Below are 20034 nucleotides of genomic sequence, written 5' to 3' on the forward strand. Positions count from 1 at the left end.
ATCTGTGACCTTGAAGTGCCCATTTTCTTTTAAGTAACTACTCTGGAAGCAAACAGTGCAGAGGGAAATCATCAACGGGCATTTTCTCTTGCTGCCCTTCTTTTTTCCCTTGACAGTCTCTCCTGAACATTTAGGATGCATATAATTTATGTGTGCTCATTTCAAGCAATGTGCAAACTGGGTAAAAATTCCCATTTGCTTTTTTCCTGAGTAACTGTTGATATGTTAGACAATAAGACATTTGCGATGTTTCCTAATAACATGATCTTTCTACTTTAAAATATTCTAAAACTTTTCAGGTGACATTGTTAATGATAAGTAAGGGATATACCTTTGTTAACAGCAAAGATCATTTTACATACAGAGTTGACATTTATTGATGGGACATTCTAGTTCTAAGGGAGCAAGCAATTATTGAAAGTACTCTATGCCAGAGTATTAGCAGGAAAAGGTTGATAAAGATAACAGGAAGAAAGAAGAGTTTGAAAGCATTAACTGAGGGAAATAAGCTAAACAGAAAGTACCGTATATACTCGTTCATTAGCCCGTTCGTTTATAAGCCGACCCCCCAAGATGGATAGGTAAAAATAATAAAAACTGTATGACCCTTTCATAAACCAATCCTATATTTCAGGGGTTGGCAAACTTTGGCTCCCGGCCCGTCAGGATAAGCTGCTGGTGGGTCGGGACATTTTGTTTACCTGGAGCGTTCACAGGCACCGAGCCCCTTGGCTCCCTACTGCCGCGGTTCGCCGTTCCCAGCCAACGGGAGCTGCAGGAAGTGGCGTGCCACTTCCTGCAGCTCCCATTGGCTGGGAACGGTGAACCGTGGCGACAGGGAACTGAGGGGCTTCATGCCTGCAGACACTCCAGGTAAACAAAACAACAATGTATTAGATATTCAATTCAATGATTTCATAGAGTTTAAAATCATCAAATTTTGGTGTAGACCCGTTTATAAGCCGACCCCCGCTCTTTGATGCATCACTTTTCTACCAAAAATATTCGGCTTATGAACGAGTATATACGGTATGTCAAAAAGAACTAGGCTGACCATATTTCCCTATGCTGAATACAGGATACCTGATAAAATTACTCATATTCAAGCGAGTTCAACGGCAATCAATCAGAGCTATGCAGTACAAATGTTCAAATTAACATCAAATTGACTGAGCCCCTATTAAAAAGAAATACTGCGTAGTTGGATTCTATTTATTTACCTTATCTTTAAGGCTTTAGGGTTCACATTGGGAGAGGTGACACACACACTCTCTTACACCTCTCTCACACAAGGGCGTGACTGACCAACCCGACCCTCCCTGCCAGGCACTCTCAGCCCTCCATGCCTGACTGAGTCCCTGGGACAGACCTGCCTCTCCTGGTACCTGGTGCCCCACTTTCCCGAGGCAACATGTGGCAGGGCATGCAGGGTCAAATGCCCCCACTCCTCAGATTCCTGCCGGTGCTCATCAGAATGTGGCCAGCGGCAGCCTTTCGGCACTGCGTGGGAGGGAAGAGACAAGAGCTGCTTCCAGTCACAGGAGAGGAGGGGGAGGGAGTGATGACCTGGCCAGTGTCTTTGCAGAACTCACCTCTTCTAACCCCCGCCCCCTGCTCCCCAGTGGCTGGAAGCAGCTTGTCCCTTCCTGCCCACACAGTGCCGAAAGATAGCTAACACCTCCAGGCTGCTACCGGCCATGGACGTAACCAGCCACCTCCTGTCCCCCGGCTACATGGCAGGCAGGACAGGGTTAAGCCCTAAGAATGCACTGTGCATCAGGGCCCAGGGAACCTGACTGCAGGGGCTTCAATGAACCCAGCCAGAGAGGTGGCTCAGCAGGGGAGGGTGCCTAGGGGACAGAGCAACCTTGCACTTCCTGGGGGCAGGACCCAGGGTGGAGGTGCGTGTGGTAGAGAGGGCGCTAAGCCCCTGCCTGGGTGGTGCTGTGGAGCCTGCAGGGTTGGGGCATGAACAGGCTGGAAATTGCTTCCCCACCACTCCACAGTTTAGCTGAAGGGCAAAGAGGCTTCCCTGTCCTAGCGCTGTGCAGGGGAGCTTGGCACATGCAAGGCTTGGCTCCTCCTGGCCAGCGCCCCAGGTCAGAAGGCCTTGGACTTTTCCGGGGTGCTGACCCAGACAGAGGCAGTGGGGGAAGGAAGGAGCCTGCCAGCCAGGCTGTTAGTCAGCTAAACGCTCCGACCAGGGGCTGGTTCTCCGCACAGCACTGGGAGCAGGACGTGCCCTGCCTGCGAGGGGAGCGGGGTATGGAGGAGCAGCAGATCTGGAGGGGGTGAACCAGCAAAGCAGGGAGAGGACAGAGAGACGGGGGAGTACATAAGGGGCTGCGTTGACGAACCAGGAGGGGAAGCAGTCCTGCGTGTTGCAACTTGGCCCCGCAACCAGCTTTGCACACCCATCCCCATCGTCCATCACTGGACCCCCCCCCACCCCCCCACTCACTGCTGGTGGGCAGGCAGCTGGCAAGCAGGGATCCGGCCAGCAGCAGGACCCACCAGTACTGATGGGGGGCGGGTAGGGGAGGGAAGGCAGAAAATATGGGACAATTTGCCTATTTTTAAAAAAAAGTTGGGACACCTGAAGGAGGACTTAAATATGGGACTGTCCCTTTAAAAACAGGTCATCTGGTCACCCTACAAAGAACTATACACAGAACTACCATTTAAGGAAAATAAATGCATGGACAGATTAAATAATAACACACAACACAACATGTGACAACACTGGGGACTCAGAAAGACATATGAGCCAAATTCTGCCCTCGGTTACACCCATGCAACCCAGAAGCTAGATTCTGACCCTATATTCCTGGAGAAAGAAAAAAAAAAGATAGAGCTTTGCGCTATTGAGTGCATCAAGTAAGAGTTTGGCAAAATGGGGGGGGGGGGGGAGAAGGAGATCACAATGTGAGGGAAAAAGAGGGTAAGAAACATGAGGGAATGGAAAGGAACCAATGACTGAAAAAGCCAGAGGGAAAGATATATTAAAATACATAATAGGAAGAAAGTGAAGTCGACAATTTAATGCAAAAAACAAAAAAAACCCACCTGTAAATACTTGTATAGACTAGCTTTGCAAACTCAATAACTCAGTCCAAGAGAGTAATGTGTTTTGAAGGGTAAGTTAAAAAATCAAAATATTTTCACGCCAAGCTTTCATGACAGTTTTGCAAGACTGGTAGGAACGAAGGAACGAACGAACACGCGCGTGCACACACAAACACACAGTACAACCTAGCTAATTCACACTAGAGAGGGGAAGATATACTGCAAGTTACTGAATTTTGTAAATTAGTAAATTAATAAATACTTAAACAAGAATAATTTATCACCATTTACTTCGTTCCATTAATCTGGAAATCAAAACTTAGCTTTATTTAGACTACCCTGTCAGAGCCTTGTAGTACATGTTGTAAAAATAATTTAGTCTTAGTAATACGAAACTTAACTATAGCACTGTGCACTCAAATCTTCTGAGAAAGAGACATTTTTGCATATGGACTATGAAGTCTGTAGATTAGCTTGCAGGGTGATGCAAGGACTTCCCTTTCTCTGAGGGAGTTTATTTTTGAATCCTGATAATATTAAATTCATCCCTTCTAGGGATAACATTTATCTCAACCCCATAAAAATAATTCTGAATTTCTTGCCTTTGGGAAAGAACAAATGGCGATGTCTGGCATATATATTCAAGAGTTTCTAAGAAAAGATTCACCCAGGTGCACGTTTGTCTACAAATTAGTCACGTTTTGTGGGTTGCAGTGAGCGAGATTATCTGGATCACTTACATGCGCTAGTCTGGCCATGGACCTAAGGACCCAATTATGCACACACTTACTCACACATGTGAAGTTACTCATGTAAGTAAGTTCTATTAAAGTCACAGGAACTGTGTGAAGTGCGAGTAAAGATACTCAAGTGTAAGTTTGTGCAGGAACAGACCCTAAAGATTTTATAAGCAAGTTGATCTTCAACAAACTTGCTGCTCCTGGACATAACAACAGTAGTCAAGAGTCTTTTTTCTTAAAAAGAAAAGGAGTACTTGTGGCACCTTAGAGACTAACCAATTTATTTGAGCATGAGCTTTCGTGAGCTACAGCTCACTTCATCAGATGCATACCGTGGAAACTGCAGCAGACTTTATATATACACAGAGAATATGAAACAATACCTCCTCCCACCCCACTGTCCTGCTGGTAATAGCTTATCTAAAGTAATCTTCAGGTTAGGCCGTTTCCAGCACAAATCCAGGTTTTCTCACCCTCCACCCCCCCACACAAATTCACTCTCCTGCTGGTGATAGCCCATCCAAAGTGACAACTCTTTACACAATGTGCATGATAATGAAGTTAGGCCATTTCCTGCACAAATCCAGGTTCTCTCACTCCCTCACCCCCCTCCAAAACCCACCCCCATACACACACAAACTCACTCTCCTGCTGGTAATAGCTCATCCAAACTGACCACTCTCCAAGTTTAAATCCAAGTTAAACCAGAACATCTGGGGGGGGGGGGTAGGAAACTATAAGAGGAAATAGGCTACCTTGCATAATGACTTAGCCACTCCCAGTCTCTATTTAAGCCTAAATTAATAGTATCCAATTTGCAAATGAATTCCAATTCAGCAGTTTCTCGCTGGAGTCTGGATTTGAAGTTTTTTTGTTTTAAGATAGCGACCTTCATGTCTGTGATTGCATGACCAGAGAGATTGAAGTGTTCTCCGACTGGTTTATGAATGTTATAATTCTTGACATCTGATTTCAGATCAGCGGCACTGCTATGGGTACCCGCATGGCCCCACAGTATGCCAACATTTTTATGGCTGATTTAGAACAACGCTTCCTCAGCTCTCGTCCCCTAAAGCCCCTACTCTACTTGCGCTATATTGATGACATCTTCATCATCTGGACCCATGGAAAAGAAGCCCTTGAGGAATTCCACCATGATTTCAACAATTTCCATCCCACCACCAACCTCAGCCTGGTCCAGTCCACACAAGAGATCCACTTCCTGGACACTACAGTGCTAATAAACAATGGTCACATAAACACCACCCTATACCGGAAACCTACTGACCGCTATTCCTACCTGCATGCCTCCAGCTTTCACCCTGACCACACCACACGATCCATCGTCTACAGCCAAGCTCTGCGATACAACCGCATTTGCTCCAACCCCTCAGACAGAGACAAACACCTACAAGATCTCTGTCAAGCTTTCTTACAACTACAATACCCACCTGCGGAAGTAAAGAAACAGATTGATAGAGCCAGAAGAGTTCCCAGAAGTTACCTACTACAGGACAGGCCTAACAAAGAAAATAACAGAACGCCACTAGCCGTCACCTTCAGCCCCCAACTAAAACCCCTCCAACGCATTATTAAGGATCTACAACCTATCCTAAAGGATGACCCAACACTCTCACAAATCTTGGGAGACAGGCCAGTCCTTGCCTACAGACAGCCCCGCAACCTGAAGCAAATACTCACCAACAACCACATACCACACAACAGAACCACTAACCCAGGAACTTATCCTTGCAACAAAGCCCGTTGCCAATTGTGCCCACATATCTATTCAGGGGACACCATCACAGGGCCTAATAACATCAGCCACACTATCAGAGGCTCGTTCACCTGCACATCCACCAATGTGATTTATGCCATCATGTGCCAGCAATGCCCCTCTGCCATGTACATTGGTCAAACTGGACAGTCTCTACGTAAAAGAATAAATGGACACAAATCAGATGTCAAGAATTATAACATTCATAAACCAGTCGGAGAACACTTCAATCTCTCTGGTCACGCAATCACAGACATGAAGGTCGCTATCTTAAAACAAAAAAACTTCAAATCCAGACTCCAGCGAGAAACTGCTGAATTGGAATTCATTTGCAAATTGGATACTATTAATTTAGGCTTAAATAGAGACTGGGAGTGGCTAAGTCATTATGCAAGGTAGCCTATTTCCTCTTGTTTTTTCCTACCTCCCCCCCCAGATGTTCTGGTTTAACTTGGATTTAAACTTGGAGAGTGGTCAGTTTGGATGAGCTATTACCAGCAGGAGAGTGAGTTTGTGTGTGTATGGGGGTGGGTTTTGGAGGGGGGTGAGGGAGTGAGAGAACCTGGATTTGTGCAGGAAATGGCCTAACTTCATTATCATGCACATTGTGTAAAGAGTTGTCACTTTGGATGGGCTATCACCAGCAGGAGAGTGAATTTGTGTGGGGGAGTGGAGGGTGAGAAAACCTGGATTTGTGTTGGAAATGGCCTAACCTGAAGATTACTTTAGATAAGCTATTACCAGCAGGACAGTGGGGTGGGAGGAGGTATTGTTTCATATTCTCTGTGTATATATAAAGTCTGCTGCAGTTTCCACGGTATGCATCTGATGAAGTGAGCTGTAGCTCACGAAAGCTCATGCTCAAATAAATTGGTTAGTCTCTAAGGTGCCACAAGTACTCCTTTTCTTTTTGCGAATACAGACTAACACGGCTGTTACTCTGAAACCTTTTTTCTTAAACTAGCTGGGAATTCCTTTGAGAAGGAGTCTTTGCTATAGTTTAAACTACTGCAACATGCCCTATCTGAAAGCTGCAGCCTGTTCATCATTTAGTAGTTCACCTCCAAAATGGGGCCAACTATAAACAGCATATTGGGGTTTCCTGTGAAGTGGGAGGATCCGAGAGCTTGGGTTCCAGCCCAAGCCCGCAAGTCTACACAGCAATGAAACAGCCCTGTAGCCCAAGCCCTGCGAGCCAGAGTTGGTTGGCATAGGCCAGCTGTGAGATTTTCTTTGATGTGTAGACATTAGAAATGCATACGTAATATGCTTATTACAGGATAAGCTCTTCAATCACCGAGAAAAATGGCTTCCCTTTCAAATTTTAACAACCACATGCAATAGTGCTAGATCTCGGATATGCTAGAGTTAATTATCGATAACAGATTATTTTGACAACTCAGTATGTTTCCAAGATTTGAATTTTTAATCTGTACTATTCATTATGTAGCAGCCCAAAAGGCAAACATTGAGACATATCTGTATCAAATGCTAAATTATTAAACAAACTTTCCGTACATTTTTATATGGGAGTTCTATACTGAAATGCAGCATTTTCTAGCTTATATTTACCAAATTTCAAACAAAGTTGCCACTTTTTTATACTGAAACAGATAAAATTGATGCCAAATTATTCTAACTGGCCAACAATATTAAATGCAATTTCATTCATCATATTAAGTTATCGAAATTATTTTAGTCTTAAAATAATAATTTAAATATATTTTAAGAGTCATTGACAGTGAGGAGTTGAGAATTCCAAGGAAGGAAGAAGAACATACGCAGAAAATTAAAATGTAACTAAAAAAGAGAATGCATATTGACAGTACTGGCCTTTATCTATGCAAGGATTTCTTTAAAAATGTAAGTGGAAGTTTGTTCTTTTATTTTAAACCTTTTAAAGAGCCTCTCAAATATTTTGACTTCTTAACATCAAACTATAATTTATAAGTAGGACACATTTCACTGATTAAATATTCACCAGTGACTACTTTTACGCTGAACTAACGTGTGTACAATGGTACTTGAATGTCAGCTTTAAATACCATAAAGGCCCAAAACCTGTTTGAAAGGCTAAAGGCTAAACACACAACCGGTTAGAAAGAAGGTACCTATCTGCTGTAGCACCTCACTTGCTATATTGCCACTGAGCTTACCTAAACTATATTAAACACAAAGCTATTTTTTTTTTAAAAAAAAAAAGGGCAACACAATATTCCAGCAAAGAGTTCTGAATTGCTGGATCAGGTGTAAATGGAGTGTTTATACAGGTGTACTTTTGCAGTTTTTTATTACTTTGAAAATGTGTACAACCTCAAAAACTACAGAAATCACTGGGAACTACTGCAATAAAGTGATATTTTATCGTATCTTGCTGTAACACAAATTAGCAAACAGAAGCACGTATTTGACCTCTTGGGAACAGCTCATGCTGATCTATCAAGAAACATTCACACTACAAAGGTAGAAATATTTCTAGTAGGTGATACATGCATTTATAATCAGACTAATTTACTGGCTACTTTATCATAAATAAATGACTGGTTATTTCTCCTTGCTCTGATTCATGGCTAGAATCAATTAACTGGATTTTCTAAAAGAGAACATTACTACTTGATTCAATATCTTTCCCTTTGATACTGCAGTTATTCCTTCCTTCCCCAACTGAATAGACAAGTACACATTTCTTCTACCAGCTACAAGTGATGTGCATCTGATCAACTGAGCCATACTGAAATAAATACCCTTCAATTTCTACTAACTTCACTAAAAATAAATACAACGATCTTAAGAAAAATAGGCCTGTTTGGTTCTCATGAACTTTCACAAGCACAAAATATTATCAGGATAAAAGTGTAAAGCATGACTCTTAAGAATTACAGGTATCTGAAAATGTGCAACTGCAGAACTGTTGTAATTATTTTCAAGAATAAATACAACATAGATAGCTATCTCAGATTAATTTTGAGCACAGAAACTGTTTATAACACTGAAATTAAGAAAACAAGATACTTTAAAGTAGCATTACATTTACCATGTAGCGCTAAGATTTTAAGAAAGGACAAATGTTGTCTTAGCACTCCACGAAATACACAGATGGCTAAGTGGGAACAGAAAATTATTCAGCAGTGAAGAAAAACTTGTTTTATCATATACTAGTCTATAAAAATTCAAACTCTGGACTGGCCACCTCTAAACTTTGGTGCCTTGCATAATCCTCAATGAAAAAGTTACATTGGTCACCAATGTCTGTGCGGCCGGTGTTATTTATCTCTTCCTAAACACCATCTCATCTTTGTCACTGCATTTCTTTCTCCTCTTTTCTTCTTTAGTTGTCTTTTTAAATTGACACTTTTCCCATTCTCTTTTAAATCCCTTCCCAATCGCTCCCCTACGCCTTTTTTCTCTTCAAAGTCTCCACCTGTAGTTATATACTGATGATTTATGGAAGGAAGTGCTGCAGAGGAAAACTAACCAGGATTCTAGCCAGCTTCCCTCTGCAAACCACAAATGTGCTTGATGCAGAGGAAAACTGATTCTTTGATTAAAAAAAAATTCTGCTTCCCTCTTCATCAAGCATTTCATATGAGTCAGCAGCAAGATCAGCAGCAAGATCTAGGATCACAAGGTCCTTCTGAATAGATGGCAAAGTGATTTTGAAAGCATTGCAGGGGCATTTCTGCATATGTGACTTGCTAGTCATAAGCTCTTTTGGGGTGGGGCTGAAGACATATAAAAAACAGCAGCCATTTTAAGACCACTTTTAAAAATATCTACCTTAAACCAGCTCCCAAATTGCTGTGGTACCAGTAACACTCAGCATGCTTCAGTTTGGGACCTGACTAAATATTTCAGACAAATGTACACTGGCTCAGCCTGCTAAGGAAAAAGGCATGTTCCTCCATTCAGGAAAGTCAAATGGGAAGAAAAAAACGAAACTGAAAAGTTTGTGGGTACTTTAAGGAAATAATTAGAAGATATAGGTTATCTTCAAGTATATCTGCACATGGGGAAGATGCAAGGGATACATTTGCAAAGTAGTTTGTAAGGATTAAGAAGTTTGTCCTCGATTGAGATTAATAAGAGTCATATGGTTAAATTCTTGAAAAATTTATACATAAATGTTATCTTTTATTGGTTTCATTAAAACTACCCCATATAAAAGATGTCCCCAGACCAATGCACCAACATATTTCAATTCGTATTATATGGCTATAGAAATGTGCATGTTGTCTGCTGTGAAAATTCTGGCAATAAAGACAGTGGCTTTGTAAATTAAACAAATTCAGATTTTAAATTATTTTAATATTTCTTCCAGCCTTTAATTAGTACCTCCTGTCAGTGTAATCATACCAGATTAGGTTAGATTCAGTGGCCTCACTAAGCCATAGTCAGACAGAAAAAAGTGCCAGAGTAAAAGAATTTGCATTTGAAGCCAGCAGTTTCACTTTAAAATTTGAATTGCTCAATTGTCTTGGCCCTAGTACAGTATTAGTAGGGCCCTACCAAATTCACAGTCCATTTTGATCAATTTCACAGCCAAAAGGTTTTTTAATTGGTCAATTTCAAGTTTTCAGATGTTTACATGTTCCTAGCTGTTAGGAACATGTGTGTTAGGCCGGGCTGGAAAGGAACAAGACTTCCTCTTCCCCTGCATGGCCCCTGCGGGGAGATCAGACCCAACTCCTGGTATCTCTCTCAGAGGCAGGAAACTCCGCAGCTGTGCTGCCTTAATTGCTGGCTGATTTACCACCCCGTCCCCGCCTCAAGCAGCCCTGCAGGGGAAGAGGATGTCCTGACCCTCTCCAGCCCAGCCTGGATTAGCAGCTAGCAGGCCCTGGCTGGGGTGCTCCCAGCAGCACAGAGATCAGACCCACCTCCGGAACCTCCTACGACTGCAGGAAACTCCGTGGCTGCTACCTTCAGAGCCCAGCCCTCCGGAAATCCTACGACTGCAGGAAGCTCCGTGGCTGCTGCCTTCAGAGCCCAGCTTTGAAGGCAGAGCAGCCACAGAGCTTCCAGCAGCTGGGGGAGGAACCCAGAAGAGGGTCTCATCTCCCGCGCATGCCCGTTCTCAGGGGAAGAGGAAGTTCTGTCCCATCCCATCCCAGCTGATTAGCAGCTGGAGCCCAGTGAATGGGAGGAGCCCACAGCTGGGGTACCCCCAGCCCTGCCCCTTCCCTCCAATAGCCACATTTCACAGGGGAGGTCTGATTTCACGGTCCATGGTGGATTTTCACGGCCGTTAATTTAGCAGGGTCCTAAGTATTAGATATCATAAGTGTTAGAAAACAGTTCTTTATAATATCAGAGGAGGTAAAGAGATAAATATATTATAAATTTACCTGCCAAGTTACTGCACCCAAAACTGCAGTTGCAAGGAGACTGAAAAATACTAGCTGCTCTGAAATTAAACAAAAATGACGCATTCCTTTAGAAGCCATGACTCGGTCAAGGCTATTATTCTCTGTCCTGTGGGTATAATAGACTTTGTGGCAGTCATTTAATTTTGTATGAAATCCCCAAAGAGTTATAAGAAAAATAATGTGGCAGATCATCCAGAAAATTCCAAAAATGGAAAAACCAGGTATAACAAAATACCAGAGACCCAAGTCACCTAATTTAAATGCTGCTAGAATGAAAAAGATAAGTTCAATTACTCCAATAGAGATGACTGAAAGCCTTCTGCAAATTCTACCACGGTACAAGTAGGGCTTCCATCGTTCAGTAACTGAAAGTCCGCTGAAATAGACATCAAGAAGAGGGTCTGAAATCAGGCAACTAAAGAAACAGCCCAAGGCAAATGGGTTTGTGGGAATGTTCAGGGAAGGAAAAAACAATAAAGATGCCAGAGCTCCAAAAATTGCCAAATTTGGAATTGCCAAGAAAGACTTCATCCGCAAATCAATAATCAGCATGGCCAAAGCCACAAGCAACAAGATGATACTCATGGATTTTTCAACCAGCATAGTTGTGCTGGCAATTGCAAATCCAACCAGCTCCAGAAATTCAACTGTTGTCAGCAGAGTTGGTCGATGATGGACACATCCGCAAATCCTCTCCACCAAAGCACACAATATCCTTATAACTATGGAGGCAAGGAGCAAGTATTTGGTTGTTTCTTCTTTCACGTCATTTTTAAAAGAGGAATTATCAAGAAAACAGAGGAGGCCAAGCAAGAATCCAAACCAAAGATTGGAGAGACTCAAACTTGCTGCTTCCATTGAAAAATAATAATAAAGTATGCTGGCAATTCCAAGAACAAAAAGTCCCAGGATAAATATTACCAGTATTAGTGCATCTGCAGTCTTCTCCCACCTGACATAAAGGCCCAGACATATAGCAACCAATATGCTGATCCTGGCTAAATAGCCAAGGTATCGGACCGATGAATGCATGTTCACTTCTCTATTTGCTTCTTCCAGCCTTGTCATTGCTGCATAGAGACAGTGACTAACACAGTAACGCAGTGATCTACACATGTAAATATGCAATTAGGGGATTTTACCCACTCTACAGAAAGTAACTGTTTGGCTTTCATCCAAGAAATGCAGTGCAGCAATAACCTCCTGCAATGTCATTTCATCAGTAACATTCCTGGATTATAGAAGTCCTGAAAGAAAAATGAATAGAAATGTCAGTGCTAAATTACAAACTTTAAACTTATTTACTAACATATTAGATACTCTCCTGGTCCCAAAGAGTTTACAATCTAAATTAAAAACATACAATAAATATCAACTATATACAATGTGTAAGGTTTTTTTAAGTATATGTTCTATAATTAGTGGATCATTGAAAGTTATTCAAAACCAATATGAACTGAAATTCTCATCAGTCTCATCTCATAAAAACTACTCTGTAATTTGAATAAATTAATGAGGAATATAATGTTAGCTAATCAAACCCTAACTGACAATACAATCTTTCCATGAGTCACCAACACATTTCAGAATATTCCTGTGATATTTCTGTTAAATTCTAACATCTGTTAATGGACAGCTTCTTAATCTTCTTATTCCAGTAAAATATTAAAAATAAAATTTTATTAAACTTGCTAAATCCATAACCCAGATCTGTTGTTTCCAATATGATCACTCCACATTATTTCAGGTAACAAAACTAAATTCCTACTTTTTTATTAAATATTTTTAGTAACCTTTTCAATAATTTATTTATACAGGTACTTAATAGGTTTTCTTGATTACTGAAGTATCTGGACACTTCACAAACATTAGTAAGTTTATCCCCACAACACACTGTGAGACAGGGAAGTATCATTATCCCCATTTCACAGATGGAGAATTGAGGCACAGTGAAATTAACTGACTTCCTCAATGTCGCAGCCAGGAACATACTCCAGACCTCCTGAGCACAAGCATGAGCCCAAGCCCAGGGCCTTAATCACAAAACCATCCTTTTAACCCCTAAATTCCCTGAGAAAAGACCAATAACAATCAAATGTCTTTCAAACTGACTGAGTTCACAAAAATCAAAGTTCTACTTATCTGCCACTATGAAATGAAAAATTTCCCCAGAATAAAGATTGCTATATTTAGAATCTGCTAACTATTTCACCACTTTGTAAACCATTGCATTATTGACCCCATGTCCAATTTAATTGGTCAAATCTTGTTGGGGAATGGGAATATGATATTTTAATGAGACATTTTGTGAGGGAGAAACTTGTAAATATTTTTGGAATATACTGATTCTCAAAACTGATCAATGATCCAGGTACTCTGGACATCCTATATTTAGCAGAGACCACTACTATTCTACAGTGAAAATTTCTTCCTGACCCCGAGTGACGATCTACTTGTTGCTTGAAACAAGAGGATTGGTGTAACATTTTAAATTTTGAATCCTAGCTAGTTTAGGTAATATTATTACCTACAGTAAATATCAATTATATTTTAATATAACTATTGAAATACAGCTATTTGTTTCAATATCTATTAATTTAATCATATTTTGAGTAAAAATATATTTCTTTGTATTTTAAAACTGTCTTATTTTTACTGCATTTATTTGTATTAAAAGGATATTATGGAGGTTCCATAGTTAAAGCTGAATTGTTGAGGCTGAATCCAGGCTATGTATGAAAATATGTATTCTTTCTAAATTTACCACACTTACTCTGTGAGAATGAATTTTCTGAGAACTTACAAGTAAATTGATTAGTTTGTGAGTTATAATTATTTTTATTGTACTGTCAAGAACCAGAGTGCCACTGTGTTAGTCACTGTAAAATAAGTATCAGACAAGAGACAATGGGTGGATACAGACGGACCAGGGAGCACAAAAACACAATACTGATCAGTGTGACAGCCAGTGGTCTCAGTGTAACAGATGCCTAACAGTGGTCATGTTTTGTTTTTATAGGCATCATGGCAAAGGAGATTACTATTAAAAACTAGGTCCTTTCAGAAAGCTAACATCTGTCAGTCCTTTGTTGCAAATGATCTTAATAGAACAGACTCTTCCAACTTCCCATACTGTTAAAACGCACAGAAATCTTGAATATAGGCTGCATGTGAAGAAATTATGGCTAATTAATTTATGTCTAATTAAGTATAGTAGGTGAGTGCTGCACTCAAGAAATTCCAGAACACAAGTATTGGCACTGCTACCCAAAACATCATGAGAAGTGTCCCAGAATGTTCTGGCAGGACTCAAGCACTGAATTATTATGACTATGTAAGTTACAGGCAGGATCAGCTCAACAGATAGGTTAACTCTCATGTAGGACTTCAGAGACATCAGCAGTAATTAAACCAATCTGCACCCTTCCTCTATAGCTAATTAGCAACAATTCAAGAGTTTGTAATGAGTTAGTCATAGGGGAGAGACTGGACATGTGCCAAGAGTTCTCACTGGTATATGACTGGCCCAATTGCCACTACTCTTTAAAGGTTCCATAGCTGCATGGTAGCTTGGGCATCAGGACTTGAATGGCTCCCCTGAACAATGACGGAGCATTACTGAAAGAAATAAGGCAGCAACATAAGAGGGAGCCCTTAAAGTGCAGAGATATCAGGACTCAGGAACTGGGTTTTCCTGCAGCACCAGTCTCTGTAACATAACCCTAAAGTCAACTGCAAATTGAAGGGCAGATTCACCTGCATACTTTGGCTGTTTTTGCGATGTAAAACCACTATAAACACAGTTTAACTAGCAAGTGCACTCTGGCTATTTTGGTGTACTGATGATGAATTAGGCCTTAAAAGATCAATCATTTTTTAAAATGTTAATGCTGCATATTTTTAAATCATTGGCAATATCAAAGCAGCATGCCCAATAATGAGAGTAATGGCATGAATGGAACATAGGGGGAATGTGTCTTTAAATCAGTTTAATCTAAACTGGGCTAACCAAACCCTACAATGCCCTATTTAATAATATTGTCTCACCATAGCATGGAGGGATGGCCAGATGACTTCTCAAGGTTCCTTCTAGCCCTACATTTCTATGGCTTTATCATACGGTTTTGCTCGATGCCTTACAAAGTACAGTTAATGCAGTGTTGTAGCTTTGTCGGTCACAGGATATTAGAAAGACAGGGTAGGTAAGGTAACATCTTTTACTGGACCAACTTCTGTTGGTGAGAGAGAAGCTTTTGAACTACACAGGGACCCCCAGACTTGAAGAGCAGCTCTGTGTAGCTCAAAAACTTGTCTCTCTCACCAACAGAAGTTGGTCCAATAAAAGATATTATCTCACCCACCTGTTCTCTCTAAGGTACAGTTAAGGTTGTTTGGATATCTTAACTATTTATTTCAATAGCTTAACATGACTGGATTTCTATTAAATGTAACCTTAACTCTGAATTTCCTGGATTTGTAGTGCTTGATTTAGGGATAATTACAAAATCCTTGTAAATTTTTACCCTTAATTTATTGGTATGGTGGTCCTCGACCTTTTTTTAAATTTCTGCTATGTATTTTAAGATGAAGTGACCCAAAGTAAGATACCATATTCCAGGTGAGGAAGTACCAGTGATGTAGATGATATTATAGTATTGTCTGGACTATTTTCTATCTCTTTCTTAATACAACCTATTATTATTCACTTGTTGGGCAGCTCACTGAGCTTTTTACCTTAACTCCTATATCTTTCTTCTCTGATAGGTTATCACTAGTTCAAATCCCATCAATGTGTAGGAGCAGTTTAAATGTTCACTGCCAATGTGCACTACCTATATTTGACTACACTGAATTTCATCTCCCATGTTATTTGGTAAGTCCTTCTGGAGTTCCTCACTAGCCTCACAATTAAGGGGCTGATCCTGAAGACATTTATGGAGCCAAGTACAACATACTCCCATTTATCTGAAAACCTATTACCCAAACCTCCACATTATCCAAATCCATTCCTTGTCCCGCAGCACAAGAAACAAGCCCTCTGCAGCATGCATCTCATACTGGGGGACAAGGAAGGGCTCTGGATAACAACTTTGGATAATAAAGCAGAGATCTCCAGCCAGGACTGCAAGAAGAAGGAGGAAGAGAAGTCCCAGACTTAGGGGAAAAAGAAAAGGAGTACTCGTGGCACCTTAGAGACTAACCAATTTATTTGAGCATGAGCTTTCGTGAGCTACAGCTCACTTCATCGGATGCATACCGTGGAAACTGCAGCAGACTTTATATATACACAGAGAATATGAAACAATACCTCCTCCCACCCCACTGTCCTGCTGGTAATAGCTTATCTAAAGTGATCATCATGACCTGATGATCACTTTAGATAAGCTATTACCAGCAGGACAGTGGGGTGGGAGGAGGTATTGTTTCATATTCTCTGTGTATATATAAAGTCTGCTGCAGTTTCCACGGTATGCATCCGATGAAGTGAGCTGTAGCTCACGAAAGCTCATGCTCAAATAAATTGGTTAGTCTCTAAGGTGCCACGAGTACTCCTTTTCTTTTTGTGAATACAGACTAACACGGCTGTTACTCTGAGACTTAGGGGAGGCTACCCTAATGCTGAATGGCTCCTGTAGCAGTGCAGAGAGTCCTCTACATCCCTGCTGTCATGGGAGTGAGTGAACGGGGCCATGAGAACAGAGCTGCAGAAGTCTCTCTGCACAGCTGCAGGTCTGGGGTCACCCCCTCCCTGCAAGAAAAAGGTACAGGGAAGGCTCTGGTCCTGATGGGGCAGAGCAGAGTCCTGGTGGGAGGTCACTGGCCCTGTGGCAGCACAGGGAGCTGACTGCAGCCCCACTGTAAAGGGAGTGAGAGAGTGGGGCCATGGCAAGAAGGCTGCAGAGACCTCCCTGCACTGCTGCAGAGCTGGTGACTCCTGATCCCTGCAGGTACAAAGGGCCCTGGTGGGGCAGAGCCGAAACCCCCAGCCAGAATTGCAAGAAGTATGAGCTCTTGGTTGTGGGTGGAGGCCCTCTGCTGCCGAATTGTTCCTGCCCTCTCAATTATCCAGACTCCCAATTATCTGAATAAAAGCCATATCCCTCATGCTATTTGGATAATCAAGAGTATACTGTAGTCCCACTGAATTCAAAAGAACTATTAATGTGTCTAAATCAGGGTGTTAGACAGCAGATTTAGCCCCCTCACTATTGCCTCCCCTCCAATCAGATTATTAATAAAATGTACTGCCCAGTCATAACACTGATCCCCAGTACAAATGGATGTTACTTTCTTTCTATCCAATGTTATTAATGCCATTTATTTAATTAGGTAGGTTAAAAGTAGCAGAGGTTTTCACCTTTCTCTGGAAGGGAAAGGAAAAGAGCAGCATTCTCATTATTAAAAGGACATGGTCAAGTTAAATATACTATGTATTTTAATATTCCTTATCTGTGTTAACACTTCAGGTTATTAAAACTGGAAGAGTTTAAAAATCTCATTTACCCATTAATATTTATACTGTTGGTTATTTTTTGTATTTCACTCTGTTTCGACTGTGAAACTAGGCTAAACAATATAACTTAATTATTTACATAGTGCTCTCAATGTATCCAGTTCTCATCACCAGTGAACTATTGCAATGGCTGAGCTGGAAACACAGGCAGTTCATATTTAAATCCAAAGAAAACAGAATATTTGCATTCATTTTTTAATTAAAACATTTCTGTTACAGTCATCAGGTTTTGCGAGCTGGGCCAAGAGTGAGGCTGCAGCTCTGGGGAGTGGGGGTAAGGGGGCTGAGGCTTGGTCGCAGCTGGGGGTGGGACCTGGAATGGAGCCAGGGCCAGGGGCCAAGGCTGAGGGCGGGGCCAGGTGCAGAGCCATGGCTGGACTGTAGTCTGGGGCTGTGGCTGGGCGCGGTGCCAGAGCTGGGAGCAGAGTGGACCTGAGTGGCACTCCCTCCCAACCCCCTGTGGGGGATGGCCTGGGCCCCGGTGCACCCACCTGCAAATGTTCTTCCGGCCCTCTTAGGGGAGCGCGCCTTACAGTTTGGGGACTTCTGACTTAGACCTTGTCTATATATAGAAGTTGAAGAGGTTTAACTAAAATTGGTTTCAAAACCAAATTAGGTCTTATCTAGGGGAGGCTTTTAAGGTGTCTTGTTGGAAAGTTTGACCTACGATTCTTACTAGGTTTAACACAACCAGTTTAGCACACGCTAAATCAAGTATGCATTGTCTACACCAGACTTCTAAAATGTGTTAGTTAGAATACATACTAACGACCAATGCTCAGTTTTTGCCAGGGATTAGCCCCAGCCCTTCTAGGCTTGGCAGTCCATAGCCCTGGCACTCTGGGCTCGCTACATCAGTTATGGATGTAAAACAATTGCTTGAGCCTTGGCACCTTTCAACAAAAATTAAACACTGCTAACAACATACCTATAACACCTACACTATACAAAGCTTTAGTTAATCTGGTAAATACTCCTGTTCGAATACTCTTCTATCGATTTATAAATGAAAGTTAAACCAACATAATCTAGGTTTAAATAAAATTAAGAGTCTGCTCAGGATCTTGCACGGATTTAAAAGCACACCTTTAAACTGGTGTGTTGTGTGTTGACTAGATTTTAGTCAGACAACATGGATGAATCAAAGGCTTGTTACAAGGATGTCTGAACAATACAGTATATTGAAGAGCAACAGGGTGCGAGCATATCCTTCCTGATATCCCTGAATAGCCACCAGGAGAATCTGCATCGTAATGACCTACTCTCTTCAGGGAGGGAGACAGGAACCTTAGAAGCCAGGGTTAAGTGATTTACAACGGCTTGTCATTGTGAAGTGTCTCAGTTGTCAACGGGGTTGGTTTTTTAGCTTGGGCTTCACATGAGGCAGACAAGCCAAAGGGATCGTCTGGCGCTAAGGTGCCCCAGCACCTTCTGCCGTCTGAGAACGGACACCCCTGCGCAGGCAGCTCTGTGGCGGCGGCGGCTGCTGCTGCTGAGGCGAACGTGGTGCTCCGAGGCTCGCTCCCGCGCTGCGTTAACACGGTGACAGAAGCAACGTACAACCGAAAGGAAAACACGTCAGACAGGCACAGGCCTCGCCTACCCTGGAAACAAACTTCCCCTCCAGTTTCCCGCCGTCGCTCGCCCAGGCTCAGCTCCATGGATGAGAGCCCCCCAGCAAGGCGTCCACGGCTGCTGGCGTTGTAGCTACTGTGCCACCCAGCCCCGCTCTGCACAGGGGGACCCAGTAACCCCGCGCCCCGGCCTCTCCCTAGCCCCGCCCACGCTCCTGTCCACACGCACCCCGGCCTCCCTCTCGCCGGCTCCGCACCACCCGGCCCCGCAACGGGAGCCCCGCGGAGCGGCTTAGCTCCCCCTCGCCTGGACTCACCCTGCGCCGACTCCTCGGGAAGTTCTCCAACCCCACAAGAACCGCAGCGCCGCCGCCATGTTAGCACCTCCCAGACTACGGGCAGAGCTAGGGTTCAAACAGCGCAGTACGGCACGGGCTAGCGCACGAGCAACAACTGGCAGGCGCGCGCGCGGGCGGCCAGAGGCGAGGAGGATGGCCCCGGCCGTTTCTCCGTGGGAGGGCGCCCCGTCCCCGAAACAGCGGTGAGAGAGGCTGGGGCCTGGTGGGGTACCCCGCAGTCGGGCACCCCGATTGGAGCAGCAGCCTCCCCGCCGCCTCACCCCCCGCTCATTAGGACAAGATTAGAAGGGGGGCGGCACAGGAGTGTGAGGGAGCGAGAAATCCCATCTCCCTCGCGCCTCGGGGCCAAGCCGGGACCCAGCACGCGGGCTGACGGCGCGAGCAGTGCCCCCCTCCCGCCACAGTGCCGCCACCTCCCGGCCTGGGGGGTTCGCGAGGTCAAACTGCTCCTGCAGCCCCGACTCACTGCTATACAGTATAAATCTCCCACCTCTTTCTCTTTCAGGGAGCTTGCTACAGTCCGGCTAAGCACAGGGCCCAGTCCCCCTTTACTCTGCCCACTGACGCCTGGAGGCAAGTGCTGCCCTTCCTTCAAAGAGTAGAATGACATTTATTGGAAAGCTGCATAACAGTATACT

General features: G+C 43.0%; 1 protein-coding gene across 1 annotated transcript in view; it reads right to left on the bottom strand.

Annotated features, from left to right (window-relative positions):
• TMEM168 (transmembrane protein 168) overlaps positions 1 to 19435 on the bottom strand; it is a 38235-nt gene extending 18800 nt beyond the window's left edge. The window contains exons 1-2 of the mRNA XM_077834175.1: positions 19355 to 19435; positions 10929 to 12196 (exon numbers count right to left, since the gene is read on the bottom strand). Of these exons, the coding sequence (XP_077690301.1) occupies positions 10929 to 12065 (1137 nt within the window). The 5' untranslated portion in view covers positions 12066 to 12196; positions 19355 to 19435. The remainder of the gene's footprint in view (positions 1 to 10928; positions 12197 to 19354) is intronic.
• Positions 19436 to 20034: the final 599 nt, after the last annotated feature.

The sequence above is a fragment of the Eretmochelys imbricata genome, chromosome 1 (assembly GCF_965152235.1).
Source record: "Eretmochelys imbricata isolate rEreImb1 chromosome 1, rEreImb1.hap1, whole genome shotgun sequence".
NCBI lineage: Eukaryota > Metazoa > Chordata > Testudines > Cheloniidae > Eretmochelys > Eretmochelys imbricata.